The sequence below is a fragment of the Eptatretus burgeri genome, unplaced genomic scaffold (genome assembly GCF_056783735.1).
Source record: "Eptatretus burgeri isolate ZD-2024b unplaced genomic scaffold, Ebu_testis_v1 Ebu_testis_scaffold_338, whole genome shotgun sequence".
Taxonomy (NCBI): domain Eukaryota; kingdom Metazoa; phylum Chordata; class Myxini; order Myxiniformes; family Myxinidae; genus Eptatretus; species Eptatretus burgeri.
The window spans coordinates 12,501-40,307 of NW_028222287.1; the positions used below are offsets into that span (position 1 = coordinate 12,501).

The 27,807-nt window shown below is 42.9% G+C and overlaps 1 protein-coding gene across 6 annotated transcripts in view; it reads right to left on the bottom strand.

Annotated features, from left to right (window-relative positions):
- The window catches only part of LOC147007303 (sperm motility kinase Z-like), a 34,768-nt gene extending 7,617 nt beyond the window's left edge, over window positions 1-27,151 (bottom strand). For 3 of the 6 annotated variants that reach the window (XM_085867377.1, XM_085867376.1, XM_085867374.1), the window contains exons 1-14: window positions 26,851-27,073; window positions 26,697-26,745; window positions 22,473-22,538; window positions 21,090-21,160; window positions 20,895-20,951; window positions 18,648-18,884; window positions 15,536-15,658; window positions 15,284-15,341; window positions 10,380-10,543; window positions 9,429-9,534; window positions 9,215-9,273; window positions 8,876-9,050; window positions 8,312-8,423; window positions 8,083-8,189 (exon numbers count right to left, since the gene is read on the bottom strand). In XM_085867377.1, the coding sequence (XP_085723503.1) occupies window positions 9,257-9,273; window positions 9,429-9,534; window positions 10,380-10,543; window positions 15,284-15,341; window positions 15,536-15,658; window positions 18,648-18,884; window positions 20,895-20,951; window positions 21,090-21,160; window positions 22,473-22,538; window positions 26,697-26,745; window positions 26,851-26,934 (1,032 nt within the window). In that variant the 5' untranslated portion in view covers window positions 26,935-27,073 and the 3' untranslated portion in view covers window positions 8,083-8,189; window positions 8,312-8,423; window positions 8,876-9,050; window positions 9,215-9,256. The other 3 variants (XM_085867375.1, XM_085867379.1, XM_085867378.1) reach the window with 3 other exon arrangements.
- Between the last annotated feature and the right edge of the window lie 656 nt (window positions 27,152-27,807).

Consider the following 27,807-nt stretch of genomic DNA (forward strand, 5'->3'; position numbering starts at 1 on the left):
ATGCGTTTGCCTCATAACGTCACCAAATGACGTCATAATGTCTCAAGCTTGACAGATCAAGAAAGCACTCATCGAGGTGTTCAATTTGAGTTGCTACACGATATGGTTCTTAAACTTGAAAATTTGACCTTGGGGTCAAATATGTTTGATCTTAGGCGCTAACCATGAAGGTCAAGGCCAATCGCCACCAAAAATTAATCAGCTGAGCGCCAGACCATGAACTATATTCCCATGAAGGTTGAAGACGATCCGATCAAAATTACTCAAAAAATAAGGGTTTCGTCGACTCCCCTGATTTGCGACAAAGTGACCATGACCTTTGACCTTGACCTTCAAAATTTCATGCGCTGAAAGGGACATCTATAGGCCTCTGATATGCGAAGTTACAAACATTTTCAATGATAACTGTGCTCTGCAGAATTTTTTTTATACGTGATTACAGACAAACAAAAAAAAAAAAACATACAAGCTGACTAACACATCTTGCAAAAACTTCGTTTTGGCAAGATAAATATGGAAACCAGTGAGATGAGAAAAAGAACAGAAGTATTACAGAAAATAAACACTCAATGCACAGGAAAAGAAAGAATTCACAAGTCGATTGAAAATATTAATGTCAAGAATAATGCCTTCAATGTCGTGGAGGAGATTTAAACGAGAAACCGAAGAGGAAGAAGGAAAAGATAATGCTGTTGATGATGTTGGTGTTTTTGACTTTGGTTGAAGCTTTGCAATTTATTTTCCAAAATAAATGGAGAGAATGAAGGAATTTCTAAGGACACTTTAGTTTTGTTTAAATAAAGATACAAATGCATATGTTGGAAGGCAAAGAGGTTTTCACACTCGAATGGAAGTTTTCTCAGAAATAAATACAATGATGGTAATTTATGGTCTCAAGTGTTCAAAGAAAACTGAAACCAAAAATATCTCACATGTGAAAAGTAAAAATGAAAGGGTTATACAAAAGAGGATATGTTTGGTGTGTGGCATTAAAGGGTAAATTCATTCATAAACGTGGAGTTGATAAACAAAAGTTTTTGTCGGGGAGCAAACTTACAAAAACTGGAATGTCAGGGGAATTAAACCTTCCAGGATATTCTTTCTGTGGTCTGGGAACAAAGTTAAAAGAAGGAAAGTTTATTCCAAAGGGATTGATTACACATGGTCTGCTGACTTAATTGAACTCAATAATGATAAAGGATACAAATATGATTTAACTGTATCAGATTTGAGGAGTAGATATGCAGGGGTTGTTCCTTTGAAAAACAAAAGAGGTAAGACTCTGATGTTCGCCTTCAGTGGTATATTTCGGAAAAGTAGAAGAAAACCAAAGAAGTTGCGGACTGAAGAGGGAAAACAGTGACACAACAAAACATTGATGAATTTTCTTGAAGATGACGGCATTACATTATACAGAACCTTTAATGAAGGAAAGGCAGTTGTGAATGAGCATTTTAATCACACTTTGAAAGAGAGACCACAGAAAAAAATTCACTCAACTGTCAATCTCAATGGGAATCTTTAATTCAGGATATTGGAGATAATTCCAAGAATGAAGTTCATTCTTCCACAAAAAGAAAAACCAAGAGAAACATTCAAACAATGGAATGAACTTTTGAAAATTGTGATGTTTTGGACACAGTTCCTTGGATGGGTTGAACTCTTGGATGAGTTGAAGCAGAATGTGCAAGGTAGATTGACCTGGTCTGACTTCAAATTGATGATCTGAGATGAGGCTGTTGGAGAAAACGAATGATTTTATGTCAACTGCGATGATTGATTCCATGACCTTGCTGATGACTGGAAGCAAGCTAATTGGTCTACAGTCAAGGGGATCCGTTTTTTATGCAATGATATGATGTTGGCTGATTTGGAAGGAGAAAGAGGATGACTGAGGGTAAATGACAGGGTGAAAAGGGCTGAGAAAGGCAGTGCAAGAGCAGCAGAGGAGGTTTATAGGAAACGTGAGCTGATGCCGTCAGGTGGGAGCGGAGGGGAAGCTGGAGCAAGAGGTATTGCCGAGGGTGTGGGGGAGTTAGGGCTGTGAGGAAGAGTCAACTTCCGGACCAAAACGAAAGTGAACACGACCAGCACTCTGAAGTCATGACGTCAATAGATATGCCTCAGACCACATCATTACATCATTATAAATGCTTGCACAACGTTTGATTTTGAATCCCTTCAGATGTTCTTCACGATCACATTTTTACCTGACATGACCTTTGACCTCTTGACGCAACAATCTTATCAGTTTATGTATCCATCATTATACATACTTGGAGCCAGTTTGACTTGTATCCCATCAGCTGTTCTAAAATTATCACAGTAATGAAAACCTTTCACCTTTGACCTTTGTCCTTTTGATGTCCCCATCGAATCAGTTGAACTTTGCATCATACTGTATACTTACACCAAGTTTGGTCAAAATCCAATCAATGGTTCAGAAATTAGCATGGCAGCATAATTTCTACCTCATATGACCTCTGATATTTGACCTTTTGACCCATTTGAAACAGATGGATGGAAGGACGGACAGACAGCCAGATGAACAACCTGAAAACATAATGCCTCCAGCTGCTGCGTCAGTGGAGGCATTGAAATTCTGGTTCCTGAACCACTTACATTGTCATAATGGCATTAAATACATGCTATTTGATGTCCAGTGGGACCCTTCCCTTTTCGAGCCGACATTCCCCCTGTGCATTGCATCGGAGGTGTCACCATACATCAAGAGAAAGAGGAGCCACACTCAATCTGATAGAGCTTAAGTCAATTGGATTCCGTTTCTTGAACATCGATTGAATTTGACCAATTTGATCAAATTGTCATTTACAGTGCCGACAGAATGTATTCACACCCCTTGACTTTTGTCACATGTCGTTGTGTTACAGCCTGAAGTTAAAATGGATTGTCTAAAAAAATTGTCCCCAATCTACACAAAAATACCACATCATGACAAAGTGAATACATGTTTTCAGAATTTTTTCGAAATTAACGAAAAATGAAAATCTGAAATTTCTTGCATCAATAAGTATTCGACTCCCGAGTCAATACTTTGTCGAAGCACATTTGGCAGTGAATACAGCTTCAAGTCTTCTTGAGTGTCTGTATCAGCTTAGCACATCTGGATTTGGGGATTTTCTCCCATTGTTCCTTGCAGATTTGCTCATGGTTTGCTCAAGATTTTCTCAAGGATGGGGAGCGTCAGGGTTGGACGGGGGGGGGGGTGGGAGGGGGGTGGATCCAGACAGTCCCATTGGTGAGACATCGTGAGTGTGAGATTTGTCAGGGTTGAAAGACATGTTTCAAGAGTTCGAGCAGCTTGTGATGTTATCCAGATCTACAGCGAGTGAAGAAGCTGCTGCTTGCTGATCTGAGGGATGACAGATGGTACGGCAGAGGGTGGAGTCATCAGTAAAGACATTTGACTGTATTTACCTCCGTTAATTGTTTCCTCCTTCACGGTGGGGATGGTGTGAAATGATGAGTGAGCTGTGCTCGGTTTTCATCAGATGGAGCAGTTTGCATTCAGGCCAAAAAGTTCAACATTCGTTTCAGCAGAACACAGAATATTTTGCCTTATTCTTTCAGAGACTTTCACGTGCCTTTTTGCAAACTCCAGGCACGCTGTCATGTGTCCTTTTCTCAGGAGTGGCTTCAGTCTGGCCACTCTCACATGAAGCCTAGATTTGTGAAGTGCTGCAGAGACTGCTGTCCTTCTGGCAGGTTCTCCCATCTTAGCCAAGGAACTCCGTTGCTATGTCAGAATCGTCATTCGGTACTTCATCACCGTCACCCAATTGCTTGGTCTTGTCAGATGGCGAGCTCAAGGAAGAGTCTGGGTAGTTGTATATTCTTTCCATTTCCTCATGATGGAGCTCACTGTCCTCTTGGGAACTTTCAACACTCTAGAAATTGTTTTACACCCTCACCCCAGATCGATGCCTCCTCACAATTCTATCTCGGAATTCAACAGACAGTTCCTTGGACTTTATGGTGGAGGTTTTGCTCTGACATGCACTTTCAACAGTGGGACCTTGCGCAGAAAGGGGTGTATCTTTCTAAATCATGTCCAATCAATTGAATTGGCCACAGGTGGATTCTGACCAAGTTGTTTTGTTGTGTTGTTGAGTTAAATAATGTCCATTTTGAGCTCAATTTGTGGTGCCATCACAAATGGGTTGAAGACTTATTGACTCAAGGCATATCAGCTTTAAATTTTGTTGAATTTGCAAACATTTCTGAAAAAAAAAGAATTCCACTTTGACATGATGGGGTATAACATGTAGATCAGTGACAAAAAAAATCTCAATTTAATAAATTTAAATTCAGGCTGCAACGCAACAAAATGTGAAAAAGTCGAGGGGTGTGAATACTTTCTGAAGGCGCTGTACGTATCATAATATCATTTCAAAAGAGTACTTTTCCCATTCTTATTTTAACTTGTTTACATGGCATGGAATCACTTAGTTTGGAATGTGTACATCCAAAGCGGTTTGTATTCATTGAAAATGTGGTTTTTTTCAGCCAGTGTGACCATTTGGCTTGGAGTTGTCATGGTCAAGAGTCTGAGAAATAGTGGAATTTCACTTCAGTTAGGAATAATAGTGTTGGTATCTTGAAATATCATAATTCAGGGTGCCTGACGTTTGCTTAATGGTTAGGTTGGCAGCTTGGAATATTAGGATCCAAAGATCAAATTCTGCTTTGCCATTGAATTTCTACCGGGTGGGGTTGACTAAGCCTGTCATCCTTCTGAGGTCGGCAAAATGAGTACCAGCTTGCTGGGATATATAATTGAGACATTCGAGTATCCTGCATTGGAGTGGCGACCTTTCGAGGATTGTGCCGAACAGCCCAGGAGACTGCTTTGGCAGCACTGACACTCTGTGTAGAGTATGGTCTCGATGGATAGTTTGGCACATGGGAAGCATGCATGAAGGTATGAGCAACGGTCTTTCCAAATTTCAGGTTCTTTGATGAAATAATAAGGCCACAATAGGGACCGGTAGAAAATGGAGAGGCCACAGACCTCGAAAAGAAAATTAACAGTGAAGTGAAAATCGAGTGGAAAAAAGTGGAAAATTCTGTGATTCAGTAAACAACGTTGTTGTGGAAATGACTCTTTGGGGTTCATTCAAGGAAATCAGACAGGTGGAGGCCATTTGGCCCATCGTGCCTGCACGAACACCATATTAATTTATCAACACAAGATCCAAAGAAGAAAATGCAAATTCTTATTTTTGTATTTTTTCTTTTTCTTCCCCTCGAGGAAGGGGGCATGGGCTTGGGGAAGTATACAACATCACCCCCACAACACCACTTGACGAGGCCCCCACCAACAGCACTCCGCACACGTGCACACAATCACCCATCAATGCTCAAACTACTGAAAAGTCCTGTCAGTATCCCTAAACACCTCTCTCTCCATGACTTGCAGGTACCGATCTAATTATAATTTCAACTTATCTACTGTTTCTACTGCCACTACCTCTCCAGGGAGGACATTCCATGCATTAACGACTCTCTGAGTGAAAGACCCCTGTCTTACTCCCATCTTAACTCGACTCTTCTTTACTCTCAGGTGATGGCTTCAGGTCCTATCACTGTCTACTCTCTTGAATAATTCATCTGCACTTATTTTAACTATACCTTTCATGATCTTAAACATCTCCGTCATATCTCCTCGTAACCACCTCTTTTCTGGTGTATAAAACTCGGTCTCCTTCAGCCGCTCCTCATCGTTGAATCCAGCAAGACCCGGAATCAATTGTGTAGCCCTGCGCTGAACCCTCTCCATGGCATCTATATCACTCCTGAATTGTGGTGACCAAAACTGCACACAATATTCAAGATGTGGCCTCATGAAATCCCTGTACAAATGTTAACAACACCTCTTTTGATTTATAAATGATCCCCATCTGAATACAATCTAAAACCCCATTTGCTTTGCCAAAAGTTGCCTGGTATTGTGCTGTCTGCTTCCCTCCCATATCTATTACCACCCCCAGACCCTTATTCTGTGTGATCTGCTCCAAAATTACCCCTTGCATCCTGAATTTTCTATTTTTATTGTTCTTTACCATTCCCAACACGTTACACTTGCTCAGGATAAATTGCATCTGCCAATCTTTTGCCCAATCGATATAAGTATCAATACTTTCCTGAATCTGATCACCACCCCCTATGCTATCCTTGTTACCTTTCTGTAATCTGCAAATTTGGAAAGCTTACTCTTCACCCCATTATCCAAATCGTTGATGTGAATAATGAAGAGTAATGGTCCGAATACTGATCCTTGAGGTACCGCACAACTTTCCAGCAAGACATCCTCCCACTCACAGCCACTCTTTGCCTCCCATTACGAAGCCAGATTACAATCCAATTAATTACCTGACCAGTCAATCCACAAGAACTCACTTTGGCGAAGAACCTCTGATGTGGTACCTTTTCAAATACCTTCTTCATGTCTAGAGACACCATATCCACTCCCTTTCCCTCATCCACCCAATCAGACACTGCTTCATAGAACTCTAAAAGATTTGTCAGACAAGAACTATCTTTGATTAGTTTGTATTTATTTAAATGGTTCCTCCTCTGCTCCTTAATTAATGTCTCCAATACCTTCCGTGGTCCTATCCTGTTGTTTTCATGTGACATCCTGAAAGAAAGACTTGGTATTATGTTTAATATTCTCAGCCATGTCCTTCTCATTTTCTCTTTTGGCTTGCCGAGATATTTTCTTAACTTGCTTCTGCTTACTCCGACAGTGATATAAATCTAACTCCAGTCCTGTTATTTAAAACCTAATAAATGCCTTCTGCTTCTCATTAATAGCATTCTTTATCTCACTGCTCAACCACCCTGGCCTCTTTCTGTTTCTAGTTTTACATCTCATTGGAATGTACTTACTCTGCACTCAACACATTTGGTCCTGAAAGGTTTCCCATTTCTCTGATGCTGATTGTCCTGTTGTTAGAGTCTCAAAATCAACATCACCCAATTCTCGACTCATGCCCTCAAAGTTTGCCTTCCTGAAATCTGACAACCTCACTCAACGATCCTGAACTCTATGGATGTGAGATGTCACACTTGGACTCTGACCAGGTATCTGAGGTGGAGACTTAATTCCTTTGGTACCAGGACTCTTTGGGGAGTCCTTGGCTATTACTCTTCAGACTTTGTGTCCAACAAGCGGTTGCTGAGAGACTAAAATGAGATTAGTTACCCGCATAGTCCATGAGCGTCAGCTGCGATTGTGTGGACATGTGGCTCATTTTCCTGACAATGATCCTGCTCACCAGATTCTGTCAGCAAGGGAGCCTCGTGAGTGGAGGAGGCCAATGGGCCAACCCCATGTCTCGTGGTTGAAGCAGGTTGATCAGCATCTCAAGGAGATGGGGATGGGCCAGGCATCTGCCTGGTGGATGGCCAGACTTAGGCCCCTGGAGTTCCGGCGGAAAGTGGACGCAGCGATGCGCTGGTCCGGCGCATGCTCCCATACCTGACTTGACCTGAGCTGACATCCCATGACAGTGCCACATTGAAAGTCACTGAGCTCTTCAGTCCAGCCCATTCTTCTGCGAATGTTTGCCTATGGAGATTGCATGGCTGTGTGCTTGATTTTATACACCTGTCCGCAATGGGTGTGGCTAAAATAGCCGAATCCACTCATGAGAAGGGGTGTCCGCACACTTTTAGCCATGTCGTGTATGTGCTGTATTTGCATCTTTGAGCCCCTTTTTCAGTTTAAGCGTTCACTTCTTGGGAGAGAAGGATATGTTTAATTTCCAAGCATTCTTTCTGCATTTTGTGGCCTTTTAGAACAACTTGGAGTTTTAGTTGTTTGTGATAGTCCTTGTTATTAATATTTTGTGCAGTTGGTTATTTTCCATCTATAATGCAAAGATGATTCAAAATAAACAATTGTTTGATATTTTTAGCTGGATAGAACCTCAATTCCACACATAATGTGGTAAATCAAGGTTGTGTTTTGTGATGAATATGGAACATTTGATAAACCTCCAGAAAAGTTCAAAACAAGGTCCTTGTCACACTCCTCTCCTTATTCAATCATCCTACCTTGATGTCTGAAACATCGAGACTGGAGCTTCTTCAATAACTTGTCCAAGCTCTCAGAAAGTCCTTTCCACTTCACGGGAATCTTCAACTGGAATTGAGGGTCCGGGCTGCGGTGAGAAAAAATCACACAAATTGTCTTTACATCACGATTGCTGTTCCTATCAGGAAACAATGCACTCAAACACACCTGGCACAGTGTAATCTATTACGGAAATGCGAAATTACAAACCTGAAACAAGCGTAACGTGTCAACAAAAGGAGAAGCAAATGTTGGGCTGTGACTGATAAAATCAGTTTTAAAACAGAGCACTTCAAGAAAGAATAATTTGAGACTCACATCCCTGTTACAGTGTTGATGGGGGAAAAAAGAAAAAAACGTTTAAACATTTCAACAGTAAAAACAACAATTTCTTTTTTTGCCTTAGAAATCCATTCATTCATTGAAGGAAGGAGTGAGGGGGGAGAGAGAGGGGGGAGGAAGGGGGGAGAGAGGGAGGGGGAGAGGGAGTGGGGAGAGGGAAGGGGAAGGGGAGAGGGAGGGGGAGAGGGAAGGGGGAGAGGGAAGGGGGAGAGGGAAGGGGGAAAAGGGGGGAGTGAGGGGACGAGGAGGAGGAAGCACAACAAAGTTAGACTGCTTCTTGAAGGGGTTTATATTTAATAAATATGTCGGTAATTGTTCTATTTTTATATTTAAACGTATGAGTAGTTGCATTTAACACATTAACCAAAACAAAGGGCAATATCATCGGTTGAAAGCAAAATACAACACGTGAAGTTTAACCGGATCACCGACATGGTGGGTGTATGATTTTCCAAATTACGATTCCCGGTGGAGTCAGGCCAACTGTCGAGCCAATGGGTTTTCCCAGGAACGCTTCAGACCCATGCACACAGACAGCTTCATCAACATTTCTAATGTGTCGGGTTTCTTGTGCAGCTTCTCCCCAACACAACAGAAGGTTTTGAACCTGTTTTCACCAAGTAAAGAATAAAGAAAAGGAGGAGAGTCTCACAGCTGGTCCTCATGTCAAACAATTTCGAAATCTTTATTAAAAGAGAAACTCGACTGGGTTTTGGAATTCAGGAAAGGAAACTTGTCAACAACAATTAATATTAAAAACACTGAACGAACCATTTTGATGTCATGTTGAAAGTGTCGGAAGAGTCGAGGCTGCTATTCATCTGGCTCGCCTGTGTGGAGACAATAAGTAAATAAGTGTGATGACATAGTGTGGAAAATCATGGTTTTATTTTGTGATGAAGAAGAACCTTTTCATTCTCCTCCAGAGAAACTCGAGTCCAAATAAGGAACTCTTCAAATTCCCCTGATTATTCAATCCTCCCACCTTGACGTCTTAAACATCGAGGCTCGAGTCTCTTAAAGAATCTGCGTAGACGTTGCCAAGTTCCTCTGCGCGTCACCTGAATCTCCAGTGAGGGTTTGGGTGTCTCCTGGAGTGGAAACAAAAATCACATGAATTATCTTGAAAAAACGAACTCTGTACTCAGCAAGAACGATACAATCACACAGCTCCAGAATTCACATATTACCCTCGAGAGGGGATTGTATTTGGGTCCATTTGTTCGTTTGTCTGTCTGTCTGCACAGAATATGTTCTTGTCGGCCACAAACACCACCTGGTGATCGCCATTGTTACATACATGTTATCTTTTTTTCTCTATAAAGTATGACATTTACAATGTGAGCACGTCGTTGAAGTACGTACTATGGGAATGCAAGTCTGTCTTTAAAGGATGTCCTATTAACATTGTGTGTTCGTCTCCAAAATACACGTGATTGGAACGTGAATCCACACAATGAACCAGAAAAGGTCTGTTTGGCCGCTGTATTAACATAATCATACGTCGGTTGTGAATACACCGTCTATAAACCACACAAACACAAACACAAACACACCAACACACAAACACACAAACACAAACACACCAACACACAAACACACAAACACACGAACACCACACAAACACATCAACACACAAACACACACAAACACAAACACACCAACACACAAACACACCAACACACCAACACACAAACACCACACAAAACGAGTCTTGGTGAGAGCCTGCAATCTCTGATTGCTCTTTTCACTTCCATTGTAGAAATGCACAATAACACAAAAACATCAAAACGATCACGAGGAAGAAATGAAAATGTTCTGTTGTTTTTGATCAATTCACTTTGAAATCTTCAGCAGAAAAATAGAAAATGTTTCACAACTTCACATCATAACACAACAAACATTAATTCACCATCATGAGGTACAAGGTGTTTACCTCTTCCTGGACAGGTAATGACACTGATTCTGATTCTGGATTGCCATGAACACAATCACTCCTGAAAATATGTATTGATTCAATGTTCTCATAATTAATTTCCATTCCAGCAACTCCTTCAGGGACTCTTTTCTCTTCAACAACAACCTTGGGAGGGAGGGATTCTGAGAGGAGGTCGAATGAGAACAAAAACAAAATTACAGGAGTGAGAATTCCTTCACATGTGATATTTTCTAAATCTAAAAATGGTAAAACTCTGCAAAAAAAAATTGATGAAACGCTGTGAAACTCGAACTTGTTCTGCAACTTATCATAATAAAGATGTGCACAAAGTTTCAGGTGAATATGTTAAAGGGTTTGGGGAGAAAAGGCTGAAAAATCACAGGTGGGATGGACAGACGGAGAGAAAACGTGTCGTCCCTCCGGTGAACGAGCATGGGGTTTTTATTTATCACAAATTATCATCGTGATGATTTCACACACTCAGGTGATGTGATCACATCATGATCATTGCAGAATTTCAAAATCAGATTTCACTTCAAACACTCAAAGTCTCCATAAAGTGGACACTTACAGGGACACCTCCATGACACAGATGAAGAAACAACATCATGACAATATCTCTGATGTGAGGACAAGGTTCACCAAAGAACTTGTTCCTCATGAATCGATCAATGAGCCACACGGTGATCATAACTCCAACATCTTATGACCTGATCAGATGTAATATAAGATATCGATACCATCCCGGCTTTTAACACATATTTCTACAAGTTGATAAATTCTTGTATTGAGAGCCCTGTTAAGTGTAGCCATTCTTGGAACACTCAACAAAAGCAAGTCGGTCGTTCAAGTCCTTTCAAAAAAAAAAATAGTTTTTCCTGAAATTTTGCTTAATACGTGAATGATGGAAGAAGAAAAAAATCAGGAGTAAAATTGGGATTCTCAATGGCAAATTAAACAAATGATGAGTGATGATGTTGACTCCTTCATGAAGAGAGGGCAAGCTATCGCCGGCACCATGGCCAAGTTCCAAATTACGACCAAAACTACTGCTCAGAAGGTGACGGAAAACCACCAAATATAACCCTTGCTCAAGAAGCTGCTTCGATGACACCGACGCTCTGTTATGAGTGTGGACCATCAGTGAAAGAGGGAGATAGAGAGACAGAGAGATCACACAATGAAGTTCACAATTGGCATCCCATAACATACCAGGCAACAGAGAGGGTGTGTAGTGAGAAAGTAAATCAGGCATTTGCTGAAAGAAAACCAAAGTCAGGCAGGAAGTGGGAAGGAGGAAGCATGGGGAAGATGTCAAATCTCAACAATGTGTTAGTGATCAGGTTGAGCAGTGAAGTGTAAAGGACGAGTCATTGAGAGTGAACACTGAAAAAAAATCAGGGGTCTGTGGATTCCAGATCCTGACCTCGCCTCCCCCCTTGGGCTCTCATTGGGCTGGATTCTCATTACAAACTGGTGGGAATGGCTCTTTCCTTGGTCTTTTTCCTTGTCGGCCTTACACCTGCAGCTTTCAAACGACTTTCTCATCTCCGAGCCACACTTTAATCCTGTTTTTTTACCTCCTTGACTACCAGGCTTGTGCAGTTATGAAACTCTGTGAGGGTCAGACCAATGAAAGATCTTGGTTGGTCAGAATCCCAGGTGCCTTTAAGGTCTTGCAATGACTCGGGGACATCGTCGTCCATACTGTTTATCAACACCTTTGAGGACACCAAATTTGAAATAGATTGATTATGGTTGGCGTGTAACAGATTGAGAGATAACTGACAGCCTCTGACTATTTACAAAGACACCATCGAATCAGAGAACAACAGAGCTGTTCAATTAACTCCATAAAGATGTTGGAGATGTTAATTCGGGATCAGATCGCGAAACATTTTGGTAAATTTCAACGATATGCATGCAGTCATTCATCATGGATTAAAGGGAGGTCATGTTAATTTTTTATTCAGGTTCCATGAAGCAGTTTCTGATTGGATAAAAGAGGGGTAATGGATGTGGTAGATATCGATTTTCAGAAGGTAGTTGATAAGGCACCACAAAGAGAGTTGTCAGACATAGTAAGGTGAGGGCTTGCGGAGTGGTTCGTCAGGTGACTGACTGGATTGAAAGCCGCCATGGTGATCGGAACCATCAAATAGTTCTGACTGACAGGATGTAAGTCGTGCAGTATCCCAGGGATCGGTATTTGGACCATTATTATTCAACATTTACGTCGATGATTTGTTCCGTGGTGTTAGGTGTTGGATTATTAATTGGCAGATAACATGAAGCTTTGAAGTCAGGTTGAGAGCAGAGAGGGAGCTGATGAGATTTTAAAAAGTCAAATTGTTTTCACACATTCAGCAAAAGATTGGCAGATTCAGTTTAACCCTTTGAAGCCTGAGCTCCTTGGACTTTTGGCTTCCCCACCCTGGGCTCCCTGGAGAAAAATCTGGCTGTTCAGGTATGTGGAGGTTTGAATAGCGGCTGGTAAAACGGCCGCTCGGGTTCAAAGGGCTAACGTAACAAATGTGAAGGGCTGGGGATGGGTAAGAATCATAAAAGTTTGGATTACATGTGATAAGGGGCAATCTTGGAACATGTCGTAGAGAAGAGGGACCTGGGGGTGGTAATAGATATGGGGGCGGGGGTAAGCAGACTGGCAGTGCCAAGTTGGTGGAGCAAATAGGGTTCTTGTTTGTATTTACAGGGGGTTCAATTACAATTAATCAAAAGAGGTGGTTTGAACATTGTATCGGAGTTTAGTGAGGTCTCATCGACAATATCATGTGCACTTTTGGTCACCACATCTGAAGAAGGACTTGACTGCCTCAGAGAGGGGTCAGTGTACGATGACAATATTGATTCTGTGACTCGATAGACGAAGCTATGAACAGTGAATGAAGGAGAGAGGACTTGAGACATTATAAAGGAGATTACAAAGGGATCTCATGGAGATTTTACTTTTTTTCTGCACAGGAGTCGGCTCACACAAGAGCAAGGTCGGTTGAAGAGTGGGACAAAAATCAAGGCAGAAAATAAATAGAACAAGAGGTATGGGAGGATGGGAGGACACACTGAAACGAGCAAGAAAAGATGGTTGGATATCAGATAGGTCATTTATGCAGGAACAAAACTGTGCCCAAAACACTGCCTTGGGGAACTTCAGCCTCCATTGGAAGAGGGTTGGAGAGGGTTTCATTGATTTCCACCCACTGACTGCATGAAAGTCAAGAGTCCAGGAAGGAAGGCGGCCTCTGATACCAAAGCCAAAGAGCTGTGCAAACAATGCAGAATGACAGACTGTATCAAATGCCCGAGAAATGTCCGGAGAGTTGGTCCGAAGTACAGATTTGGCACCTCCAAGTACTGCTCAGATGGGAGAAGAAGCATATCCGGAGTTGAGGGACCAGGACGGAATCCAAACTGATGGTTGGAGATCAAGTTGTTTGAAAGCAGGATGGACTGGACCACAGCAATAATGATGGATTCCATGACTTTGCTTGCAATTGTAAACAAGCTCACTGGCCTATCGTTGGTCGGGTCTGTTTTTATCCCTTTCTTGTAGATGGGAGTGACATTTGCTGACCTAAAAGCAGAGGGGAAGGTGCCAAAGGAGAAGGAAAGACTGAACAGTGCAGATAGAAAGGAAGCAACACTAGATTTGTAGGATTTGAGAACGTGGCCACCGATGTCATCTGGACCCGAAGCCGAAGCAGGGTCAAGGCCAGAGAGCACTTTCTCTGCCTTCTCGGGTGAGTTGCGTACAAAGTCAAAGTGAGGGTTGGTATATCGGGGTGCCACAGGGACAGAACAGGATGGGTTTGGGACCCAAGGTTTGGAGGCAAAGACAGAGTATGGACATTCTGCCCTTGCTTCTGCAGTTACACTAGTTGAGGTGATTGGGGGGAGTGGAGGGGGGTGATAAAAGGGGAGCCAACACCAGAGAAGACTTGACAAAGCACCACCATGACTTGGAGGAAGGAGATGAGCTTGAGAGTTCAGCCTTGAGATTTGTAACTTCATGATTTCGAGCTTGGCCCAGGATGGATACATATTTATTGCAAGCCTTACGGAATAAATGAAAGTTACCCTTCATCAGATGAACTTTCCAAACTGAGAAAGCAAGCTGTGAAGAGAGGACAGATTGAAGTCCCATCGTTTGGCCAGTGAACAACCATATCCTGCATTGGTTGAGGTTGCTCCCTTATAATAGCCAGAAAATTATGAGCCTTGAAAAGAAAGTGAAGTTAAGTTGATAAACTGTTTGATTGAATAAATTCATGTGGAGCAGATGTTGTGAAGGCTTAATGGAGAGAATTGCCTCCTTCTCCATAAAAGTTTCTTGTGTTTCTTTGTTGTGTGTATCCCAGTGAACAAGATTTATTGCAAAGAGATTCCTCTTCCAGCAAGTCAATTCTCCCAAATATTTGGAAAATGTGATAAAACGATATCTTTATGACAATTGGAATGGAAAAGAAAATCCACCTTTGAAAGTACATGCTTTAAGAGAGTCACAGAAAGGATCAAATGATAATCAAATCATACGTGCACCAACTTCTGAAAATTAGTTCTCAATTGTGACCGAGTTTCCCGATTCCTGTTGTCATGGAGAAAACACGGCTGTCACCGAAATTAACTCCAAAATGGATAGTGGGGGAAATAGCGCCACCTCTGGTGGAAGCCGGTGTTACACATCCTGTTCATTTATCTTATGACTTGTTGTGATCAAGAAAAAATTCTTACAAGAATGACAAAGTGCTTTTTCCAAGACTGTGACGCAGTACATTACCCACCCAAGGTGGGCTGAGAAGGGTACTCTGGCTCAGAGGGCAGGAGTGCCCGCTAGTATTTCCAAATATGGATCCATCGAAAAACCAAATGAGAGCATGACTTACCGTTGTTTCTCCAAGGTGTTCCTGGAAAATTCTCAAACCATTGGTGGTGCATTATTTCCTGAAGACAAAACATTGTGCAATAAAGTTTCGGAATCACAGAAATACACCGCATTACACTGCATTACATCTCAACCCCCCAACAATACCAGAGCAATAACACAACACAAGATCGGCGGCCCAGACCGTACTGCAGAACTCGGTTGTGGATTCAAAATAAAATCTCCAAAACTGCCTCTCATTGTGGTCACCGACCTGCATGGAGATCCTCATTATTGCATTCTCACAAATCATGGATGATAAGAGGGAAACACATGATTTGCTCAGCATTGCTGGAGGATGGTATGGCGTTAACTCTTTGAAGGGTGACTCGATTTTCTGTAATGAGATGGTACAGGTACCAAATTATTGATCAACATCCAGAGGTAACGGTCACACTTACCTTGAGCAACAAAAAAGCACGACACAAGAAGCCACATTCAAATTATATCCAAGATTATTTTCAAAGGAAAAAATTTAATGTTTTCTTTCTTAAAAATCTTGGCTCCAGAAAAGCTTCACTCAGATGGGAACAAATTGGGGAAATTAAAAAAAAATTTAATTGAGGAAATTAATCAAAAGGAAGGTGATAAGGGTGAAGGTTCATCCCACAGATCGGCAAGCAGCAGCCTCTTCACCCTCTGCAGATGTGAATAAAATCACAAGGTAGTCCAACACGTGGAACACGTCTTTCAAGCCTGAAAAAACTCACACTCTCACAATGTCTCTCTGAAAGGACCATCTGGAAGAACGCCCCCCCCATCCACTTTCTCAACAATGCTCTTGAAGAAGTCCTTTCATTCAAGCTTCTCATGTATTTGTTTACACTTCAGGACTTGTCTCCTCAATCCACCAACACTGATATGATTTCAGCTTGGGAATTCTTCCACAGAAAACTGCTGTCTCTCGTATGCACAGATTAATCCCATCTTGTCTTCATTTATCTTACCATCCTCCTGCTCGTGCTTCTCTGAATCCTCTGGTGAGGCTGTTGCTTTATTTAAAACAACTTGCATTCTCCTTCTGGAAGGCAAATCCGACTGAATGCAACCTCAGATCAATCCACAAAGCCCACAACAAGTGTGTGTATACCCTCAGGAGAGCTGGAAAACAACATGTATCCAATCTCGAAAATGAACTTTCAAACTTGTTTCCCTCTAAAACCTGGTGGCACCTTGTCAAGTCTATCTCTGGTATTTGCTCCCGTTCCATCCTTTTCCTCTCTTCAAATGGCACAACAGCCGATTCCACTCGTGAGAAGGCTGAATGCCTCAAAACCTTTTGTCCGGAACCTCTTCCTCTCTGAACACAATGAAGATATATCGTGTTAATGGGGATAGGTGTGCATAGCGAATGCGAGTCAGACCAAGTTCGTGTTCGTTCCCTCTTTGACACACTCATCTGGAACCATTTCCCACAAAAGGTGAACAAAGACACATCACGATGTCCCGACATCCTTCCTTTCGTGGAGAAATTGTGGAGAATCCCGCACAATCGGCTCGAGTGAGGAAGGGAATATTTAGACTACGTGCCAGTTCCCCCCAAATGGAAGCAATCCATCCAATCTGACAGGTGAGCACAAATCTCCTCGCCCGTCCAATTTCCTGGAAAAAATTGCCTGTAATGTTTGCTTCACAAATCAGGCACTATAACTGGGTCGAAAGACAGGAATCGACCAATGACCATCTCGGAGGATCTTGACCACCCCCGCAAGTCCTGCACCAATGAAGAGTTGTGAAGCCGAGGAGTAAGGGAGGGGGTAAGGGAGGGGATGGGAAATGGAATAAAAAGGAAGGAATGCACAAAGCACAGAGAGAGAATTTTGGGTACAGCGTTGTACAGCTTTTCTCTCACCGACCCTCTTCCACACTTGAAAGAAAACATTTCCTGACATAACACTTCTTCATGTTTCGACTTTTCCAACTTTCATGTCTCCACATTCTTCCGACCTTTTTGACCTTCCATTCCCATCTTCCATACTTTCCATGGCTTTCACCCAGCCACTGACACACACTTCAAACCTGGCGCAGATTCACATCGTCCTGTTGTTGACACGGGACCACCACATGAGATCGAAACACCGCACGAGTTTCCTGCCAACCATGCCGTCCATCGTGTTTGATCGAGGGAACATCCAGCCACCCCCGACTGACCGGGACCCTGATAGATTGGAGGAAATAGTACAGGAGGGAGTGTGCGGAAGGCGAACCTGAACCCCTGAGCAGAGGTTCACCACAGCTTCAAAGAGGATTGCAGAAGGTGTGTCGAGGTGCGTAAAAGACCTCACATTCCTTCTTTCTCACCATCATTTCTCACCCCTTTCCTGGCATTATTTCCTTTCCTTGGGTGGCTGGATCCATTTCACGTAAAGGTGCAAAGTAATTGTTTAAGGCATCGAAGGGTGGGTATATCACACAGTGGATAAGAGGTCGTGCACATGTTCCTCTAAATTTCTGAATTTTGCTTGCCTTGTCTTTCCTGAAGTCTCCCACTATTTCCCCATTTGAATTCCCAAAACATTTCTCCCACCAATTTTCTGCTTGTGTAACAAGTTAATGAAAGACATGATATCGTGTCCTGACTTTTTACTGCTGGGGTTTGATCTGAAATAGCGCTCCTGGGATTGGACCAAGTGAATAATTGGTCTGATACACGCGAGGGTGTGGCACATAACAATCATTCGCTCGGTCAATTAGTAGTCATTGCACAGTCACAGTCGCGGTTCCCCATCTGTTTCATTCATCTCACAAGTACGGTAAACCAACCCTGAGCACAAAGATATAGCCGGAGTTGAGTGTTGGAGACGGTGTTCATGGTCTTTTGATGGACACGTTGGGCTTTCAAAGTTTTCCGACCCATCTCCGTAACAACATAAAGGAGGAAGAAAATGGGTCGGTGACATTTGGAAGGTGGGGAGGTGTGGTGTGCAGCCAGCGTGGTTGTAATTTCTGTGTCGTCTTTTTTATTTTGAACCACCATTGGAGAGTTTTGGGGATCATTTACATTTCCAATCAATGTCAATGTCAGAAAAATGTTTCTGGAAAATGAACAGAAGCTCTTTTTGCAAATGAAGGAGAGGGGGGAAGGGAGGGGAAGGGGGTGCAGAGATGTATCATTGAAGAAAATAAAAATTACTGAACGGAAGAAAGGGTTTGGATGGATAAGTGAAAATAAATCAAGGGAGGTGAGGGAGGGGAGATGTTTCAGAGGAGTTTTGAGGAAGAGAAGGGGAGAGGTCAAAACCAACAAATATAACAATAATTTAAGTTACAACATTCATGATGGTAATGATTAAAATGATGATGAGAGGAAATGTAAAAATGCTCACTCGTAACTCCTTCTTGGAAAAGGGATATTTTTTCGTGAACATATAGTGCAGCATGACTCCAGCGGCCCACACGTCAATGGGAGGACCTTCATAATTTCTCCCTCTTAGGATCTCTGGAGCCATCAAAGATAGTGTCCCTATTTTGCCTTCAAGCCGCTGACCCGGGACAAAACATCTGGCAAGACCGAAATCGGCCACTTTAAGTACTCCCGATGAGTTACAAAGTAGGTTTTGGAGCTGGAGAGAGGATAAAAACAGAGATGGCTTTGTTAAAGTGGTATGATATCAATTCGTAAAAATCATACCAGAAAGATGAAGACATAACCAACCACAAATAGACATAACCCAGAGATTCTCTTTCACTGAATGTTGCTGAAGCCGGCCAAAACCATGTCAGAAAATTGGAATTTATCCAACTCTTTTCAAAAGGTTGTGTGGCATCTTTCGCATCTACAAGTAAGAGTTGGCAGATGGTGCAGCTCGGTTGAGTTCTCCTCTTAAATCACAACACCTCGATGATGTCACACTCCTGGCAGAGAATTGGGTTGATAGTGTGAACATGGATCCACGATCAAAGCTGCCTGGATGTCAGATCAATTGGATATATTGTTACCTCTGAGCTATGTTGTCAGTTCTTTAATTTAATAAGTTTGTGCAGATTACTGTCCAAATTGCTGTGAACATGACACTTTCAAAAAAAATTCACCATTCTGAAACTTGTTTGAGTTCAAGATCTATCCGATGAAGGATAAAAGGAAATATTACCCAGTTGGAATTACAAGCCGACAGGATGGCCTTGAGGTACGCACACTCGCCTCTACATTGCTGAGCCTGGGTTTGAATCCTGACCGAGCTTTCAAATGTCATCCCAGTGTTTCACTGGCAGAGTGATTCATCAATGTTTGTGCCGTCCTTTGGATGGTCATTAAACATCAATCTCATCTGTCGGCCTTCGTTGGTGGAAATTAAAGACCCACATTGTCCTTCACAAAGTGTCGTTGAGCTATCGCTGCACCCGGAACAAATTCCAAATTCCTGCCCCAACCTTCAGAGGGGAAGGATTCAATCAGTGGCACAGCCATTCCCTCAGTCATGATGCTGCCCTGCAGCCTTGTGCTGTATATGAAAGGAGGTGGATTTACAGGGTATCTCACCGACAGCTGCATGGTTTAAAATGATCCTCATAAACTTGAATGTACATACCATGCTACTTCACTGTGGTGTCAGATTTTCATTCAATATCAACACACTTAATGTTCAAAACGTTCCTCGAGCTTTTCAAATCGACCCAGAAAACATGCTCAATTTCCCGAACTCGTCATACCAGAGAGTGAAATATATGGTGTCATTGAATCATTTGCAGGACTGTGCCATGTCTCCAGGTTAAAATTGCAAGTTCTAAAGTAGTGGAGAGGAAAGCAGACGTCTCCGCATGTTTTTATCAACAAATGTAAAAATACATTCAGAGAATTGGTGAATTTTCATGTGAAATATGATCATTTTCACTTCCAAATAACATTACTACAGGAAGTTTCATTCCTGATCCCCTGAATACTTCAAGTCATAAAATCCATCGAATCAAAACTCGAATTTTGAAATGATCGATCAACATGTGATGAACACTCAGAATTGGCAAGATTTGCAGAAGTGGATCTGGGTGGATGAACAATGCACCATATTCCTCAAGGAATCGCCCACTCTCCCTGAAGGAAACCATAGGATCTTTTACGTCCACCAACTAATGGCAGCAGACGGGACCCCAGTTTCACATGCATCTGAGGGATGGCATGTACAATGATGAATCACCATGCTTGTGAAACTCCATGATGAGAGTTTATACCTGGGTCAGAATTCAAACCCAGGCGAGATGACTCAGAAGCTAAGTGTCGGTATCTCGAGGGCACCCTTCCAGCCCCAAAGAATATAGGAGTTTATTTAATGAATTCCTGTTGAAACGCAGCACCACCAAATACAATGTTTATATTACGAGTGAAAATTTTCCACTCAATCAGCAAAGATGAATGAAAATGAAATTTTAATGTTCAGGTGATATTGCTGAATTGTGAACTTCCAGATGTTGCTGTTGTTAAAAGTAACGTCTGTATGTTCAACATATGAATGAAAGTTTTGTGAATTTCTGTGTGTGTAGGAATGAGAGATTTGAGAAAAAAAATCCGTGAATTATGTGATGAAAATACAATCATGAAATGAACCGAGAAAAACACATCTCGGTGTCTGGATTCTTACCTTTATGTCAGAATGAACAATGTTCTGATCATGGATGTGTGCGAGTGCAGAAACAGTCTGGAAAAGATCAAAAGCACGTGATGAGATTCCTTTTGAAATTAAAGATCAAACTCGTTCACAATTATCTTGTTTTCTGTTCAATAGAACATTTCAAACCGGACGTGTGAATCACACTTGTGAACACGATTCACTCACCTGGTACATTATCGGCCACGCGAATTGTTCAGACAGAGGGCCATTTCGAGAGACGAAATCATGGAGCGTTTCTGCAAACAAAACTCATCATGAGACTTCACAGAAACAAATAAATACAAGGCATGTACAAGTGAAGTGATAATACATTAAGTGATTCTTCACCATTGAATGATATAATAAGGAGAGAAATAACAAATACAGAGAACGATATCTCAACAAGTTACGGACGAATTCGGACAAGACTTCGTGGATGAGTTAGGGAGGTGACAAGAACAAGCCGATTCAATTTTGGTTTCGTTCCGGATGTGGATCCTGCCGATCATTGGGAAACAAATTGGAAACGATTCAGACTGGCGTCAGTGTGTCCTCGACAGAGTGTCGTTCTAGTTTCTTTGTGTAATCTAAAAACTTATACCTTGAACTTTAGATACAATTGTGCAGAAATAACTAACCAAAAACGAGTGAGTTCACAGAACATGATATCCCCTGTCGTGTTCAAGTCTTTTCTTCAATTTCAATAAAATAATGATTTGAAAGATCGTTTAAAAATCCGCAAGTTTAACACTCCTGAAGCAGTCTTACACATCACACGAAAACACTGAAATAAGACGACATTGAGTCACAGTTTAGAAGATGGAGGCTTCATTGATCACCATAGAATGCAGCATCAATCAGCTTCGGACACAGCCATGTGACGGTCTCTTCTTCACCCCCGATACTGCACCTCTCACATGCCGTGCCCTCATGCTATGTATCATATTTATAGAGCAGGTTCTTGGAAGTATTATGAAGACAATTTGCATTCCACAGCGTTCAAATGTACAATTCAATTCCAATAAAGGTTCAGAGAGGTTTGAAGGTTTATAAAATGATTAATTCTGGATTACACCACCATTTTACCGAGTATCGATTACATCATCCTGTTTGACATCTTATATCAGTTTGTTGACCTTTTGTTTGCGTCCTTCATCATGTCCTTAAAAACACTAAGTTTCCTGTTTGGAATGATTTTTCATTTTGTTTGAGTGCCAGGCAGGACGGCAGAGTAAAAAAAGATCATCTCACTCCTCTCTCCACATGTGTGATTGGAACAAATTCAGAGCCAAAGTCCGGCAAAACGACAGACTTGTCGTCGCATTGATGTTCAGATTCGTGTTCAAAATAAAACGTTAAATTCAAATGAGTTGTTCCTCCGTCATAAATGATGATCATAAACTGATGAGGCAGACAGATGGATGGACATGAACCAAATGCTTCACCCTGCTTTTCCATTTGTGTGCACGGGGTAATTATTACAGATTTTAAATTGATTACGATGTTCAAGTGTGAGATAATGAACACAAACATCATCAAATAACAGAAGGAGAATTGAAAAGGCCTTACCCCCATCAACAAACTCCATTGTTAAGGCTGCGCAGTCACTCAAAACTTGAAAACGAAACACTTTCACTGCACAGGGACAGCGGGATGGAACAAATGAAAACAATGTTGAAACGGGTCATCAGAACACGAGACTTAGTTGATCCATGTTACCCTTGGTGTCGTTTATTTAACTAGTCTGGGCCCGTCGGTGCGTAAACGATGACTGGATTGGGGCATTATTTCAATTCGATCGGACCAACCGTATCATAAATGGCCATAACTTGGGAAACACCTGGGAAACATATTCAGGTCCCCAGCGTCAATTGTGACATCATATGAAATGAAGAAGAATTGTGACGCGCCTCTCTCTCGCCCCCACTCTCACCCTCTCTTGAATTGTGACGCCCACTCTCTCTCACCCCCTCTCTCCCTCCCTACTCTTGCCCCCCCTCTCTCACCCCCTCTCTTGCCCCCCCTCTCACCCCCTCGTCTCACCCCTCCTCTATTCACCCCCCTCTATTCACCCCCTCTCCCCCTCTCTCACGCTAGTCTGGCCCCTCCTCTCTCCCCCTTCCTCTCTTGCCCCTCTCTCTCTCCCCTCTCTTGCCCCCCTCTCTTCCCCTCTCTTGCCCTTAGTCTCACCCCTCTTCTATTCCCCTCTCTCTCACCCCTAGTCTCGCCCCTCCTCTCTCTCCTCTCTCTCTCTCTCTCTCCCTCTCTCTCCCCCTCTCTCACTCCGAGTCTCACCTCTCCTCTCCCACCTCTCTCTCTCCCCCCTCTCTTGCCCCCCTTTATCCTCCCTAGTCTCGCCCTTCCTCTCTCCCCCCTCCTCTCTCGCCCCCACTCTCATCGCCCCTCTCCCATCCCCCTCTCTCGCAGATATTGGTCGACAGATAAATGGCCGTAACTTTGGAACCGCTCGTCCGATTAATATCAAACCTCAAACATGCACATCCGCGGGTCCCCAGCAATATTCCTGGCAAGTTTCAATCAGATCGGACCGTCAATCGTGCAAATAAAATAAAATAATAAATAAATAAAAACATTAATCGTGACGTCATTCGTGATGTCATAGCACCGTGTCTTGTCATTGGTCGACAGATAAATGGCCGTAACTTGGGAACCGCTTGTCCGATTGATATCAAACCTTGAAAAGGCACATCAGCGGGTCCCTGTCAATATACCTGGCAAGTTTCAATCTGATCGGACCAGTGATCGTCCGGTTATTAATAATTTGGGAAAAAATTGGCATGATAAGGTGAGGAGGTGGAACGACACCTTCAGCTGCCATATATACACCTTTTCAACACTGAAAAAGCAGTAAAATGGCCGTAACTTGGGAACCGCTCGTCCAATCGATATCAAACCTCGAAAAGGTTCCTGGCAAGTTTCAATCAGATCGGACCGGCGGTCGTCGAGAAACGGCGGTCGTAGACAGACACACACACACACGCACACACACACACACACACACACTGCAGGAATTATAGATAGATACCAACAAATACAACCCGTCATGTTGCTGACGGGGAGATCAAGTGGGAGGGGGTAAGGAGAGATGGGAGGGAGGGGATGGAGGAGGGAGAGAAAGAAAGAGGAGGGAGAGAAAGAGAGAGGAGAGAGACGAGGAAAGGGGAGGGAGGAGGGAGAGAGATAGGAGGAAGAAAGGTGGGAGGGAGAGGTGAAAGAGGAGGGTGGGGAGAGAAAGATAGAGGAGAGATGGGGAAAGGGAAGGGAGGAGGGAGAGAGAGAGAAAGGAGGGAGAAAGGAGGGAGGGAGAGAAAGGGAAGGGAGGAAGCTGGGTTGAGGGAGGGGAAAGTAGGGAAAGGAAGGGGAGGGAGGGTAAGGAAGGGGGCTGGGGAAGGGACGCCTCACCAAACGTCACAAAACACTCCGGGGCTGAGTGGGGGGAGGGGGACGAGTTGGATGGGAAAGAGGAGGGGGATGAAGTGGGGAGGGGTGAGGGAGGAGATATGCATGAGGGGATTTCTCGAAATGCATTTGATAGTGGGACTTGTGGAGAAGGGGGGAGGGGGTAGTCCAGAATTGATCAATATGGGATACGCCAAAACAGCACCTGAATACAGCAAGGGGAAACTGCCGGGAGATGCAAGGTTCAGGGGAGGGGTGGAGAGGGGAGGAGGTTTGGGACCAGGTAAGCATGATGGTAGGGGAAGAGAAGGCAGCGTGAAGAGAGGGGAAGAAAGGCAGGGTGAGGGGAAGGGAAGGTGTCATGGGGGCAGGGAAGAGAAGAAAACATGAGGGGAGGGGCAGGGAAGGGTGATAAAATGTGCCCAAACAGCAACATCGTCTTTTTAACCACCAGGTTTCATATAAAACCAGGTGGGAGCATTGAAAATCCATACTATCTACTTGTGAAAGGTCTGCCAGAACGCATGCATGCTCACACATGCAGCGACCTTTGCACCCCTCCGATCGGCTCAGTCCTATTCTGATTTGTGCACGATACATGGTGTGTGTGCTATTTTAAATTGAAACCTTAACAGGCAGTCCTTAACAGTCTCCTTAACAGAGAGGGGGAGGAGGGGGGAACAGGGAGAGGGGTGAGAGTGGAGAAGGTTGCGAGTGGGGAAGGGTAAGAAAGACAGAAAGAGGGATGAGAGAGGGAGAGGGGAAAGCGAGGAAGAGGGGGAGTGAGAGGGAGAGGGGAGTGAGAGGGAGAGAAAGGTGGGGAGGGGGAGAGGAAGGGATAATGGCGGATGTGTCGTCCAGTTTAACGTCCATCCGAGAGACGGTACACACACATTGATGAATTACCTGACCTGTGATTTGAACCCAGGCGAGACAGCCAACAGTGAGAGCATGGGTATCTCTCAGCTCTCCTATCGTGATGTGGAAATTCACTGCTTTGGATAATAACTAAAAACATTTTTCACTCATTGTAATCATCTCATTTATTTTGGCTTCCTCACTCCGGAAATGTCCCCAAACAGAACCGAGCCGACAGATCACCATCAAAGCTTGAAGAGCGCTCACTAAATGCCGAAACCACTCGAGCAAGTAATGCAACGAAACAGTTTAAGAAACTTTTAAAAACAAAACAGTGTTTTTATAGGTATTTATCTCTGCTGAAGTGAAGGGTCGTATAATGAAAGAAGATGGTACAAATCGGGGAAATGTGGTGTAAAATAAAGTTGCACATTTTCAGCGAATGAATCGCCACCCGACTCACCGCCGGAGGAAATGCCCGGCCAAAACGCAGACGAATGAGCCCTCAAGTGTGTTGAAGTTGATCGATATATTCGGTGACAGTACAAGTATTGCAGAGTGCTCCCCAAGTGGCTTAAGCACTCAATCAAGCACTCCAGCGAAATGGTTGATGAGTAATGGCTGACAAAGCAAGCGATTGCCGATCGGTTGTGTCATCACCATGCGTCCGGAGACGACTGGAATGTCAAGCGATGTCCGAATTGGACAAGTGAACACTTTATTTGCAATCAAAACTGCTGTTGAAATCAATAAAGAAGTTTAAATTTTAAAATTCGGTTGGGATAAAGAGATTCTCGAGCTAATGGCATGTGCATAAATTAAATAAAGCGATGAACACTTGCATCTCTGGGTGTTCACAACCATTGCCATGTGTCCATTGATTTGTAGGTTTGATGATCAGGCATTCAATGTAATGTGAGAGGAAAGTGAAAAAAAACAAACTTTCCATTTACAAATTGTTGCAGCCTATTCCAAGTCGAGGCGTTGTTGAGCAGGACAAAAAATATGGCGACTTCAGACTCTTGTGAGCTGACAGAGGGCTGACCAAGATGGTTTTTTTTGTGTAAGGGTTTTTTTTTTTTGTTTTTTTTGCACCACTATTTTTGTAAGGCTTATTTTGTATTTTTCTTGTGATATTTAGTATTTACCCCATAAATTATCTTCAAAGGGGTGTTTAAATTTACACAAACACCCAATTTTCATTCATGTTCTCCCTACGAGATCCCTTTGTGTGCATGCAAAGTTTGGGGCCGCTGGGTTTCATGGTTTTGGAATTATGGAGGAGACAGGTAGACGAACTTACGGACACACACTGACATTTATTATTATAGATTATGGGTCAATGGTTCCTCAAACTGTGTGAACATTTGCTCTGTCATTCATTGGGTTTCCAGTCTCGACGACTCAGCAATACCTGTGCTGTGTTAAGAAACAATGAGAACAAACTGCACGAGTCAGAGCCATCACCAAAATTGATGTAAAAGCTCAAGGAAAGGGTGCAATGCACACACTCACCAATGTTTGGATGATCAACCTGCAGTAACATTCTCCCTTCATCAGAGAGCTGAAAAACAAAAACAAATGGATCAAACTTGTCAATAATAGGCAATCATTTATTCAATAATTTAATTTATCTCATATAAAGTAAGTGAACCAGTTAAAAATTTACAGAAGGAGGTGCTGATGAGCCTCGGGGAACAGGAATCCCAAATATCGAAACTGATGATCTTTCATGGCAGAGACCCGGAAACATCCACCATTTTGCTGCCGTTTCCGTTACCTCTGCACATTCTCACATGATTACGTGTGGGTTTAAACGTCACAAACAGCCTGTATAGTCCCAATGGCCGGTGGGGTTCCATGTAAATGGTCCTACATTCACCACATTCCCATAAACTCACCATTTTCCAATTTTTTCTCTCCATGCACTTCACTGCAACCTGGGGAAGGAACAGCAAACATATGGAATAATTGCTTCGCGAAAAAATATTTTCACGAAAAAATGAGTGACCACTATATTCGTTATTGTTGTGTGTCTGTCTGTCTGTCTGTCTGTCTGTCCCGAGCATAGCTCCGTGGGTTTTAATCCGATCCTGACAATTTTGGTGGGAGGTTTATATCATGATGTTGTTGTCGTTTCCTGAAAATGGGCGTGGTGTGCTCATTATGGGTGGAGCCACACCAAAAAACGTGTTTTTAGGGGGTAGCCGATTTCAATTTGCATCTTCTCCAAGGGGGTTTGTCGAATCCGGCAGGTGTTTCGGTATTTCGTTCGCCCAATGGCACCTGCATAGCAGCACGAAGCTCGATTTTTCATCTTCGTCCCAAGGTCAAGGTCAAAAGGTCACGAACTTAGAAAATTTCAAATTTTGACATAAAAATCATACGACCGCCCAAACTTTGAGAGCTTGGATGACAATATTTTTTATGCATAATCTTGAGGTCATTCCCCACCTAAATTCTTGAAACCATTTTGCTCTATCTCGAACACCTTGCCCGTGGCGCCCCCTTCAAGTTTGTTTTTACGCTGATTTCATCAAAGTATGGATAATCCGAGGAGTGTGAAATGCCATATAGCCTATATGACGTTATATTGTTCCTGGAATGTTCCAGAGGAAGTTTTGCA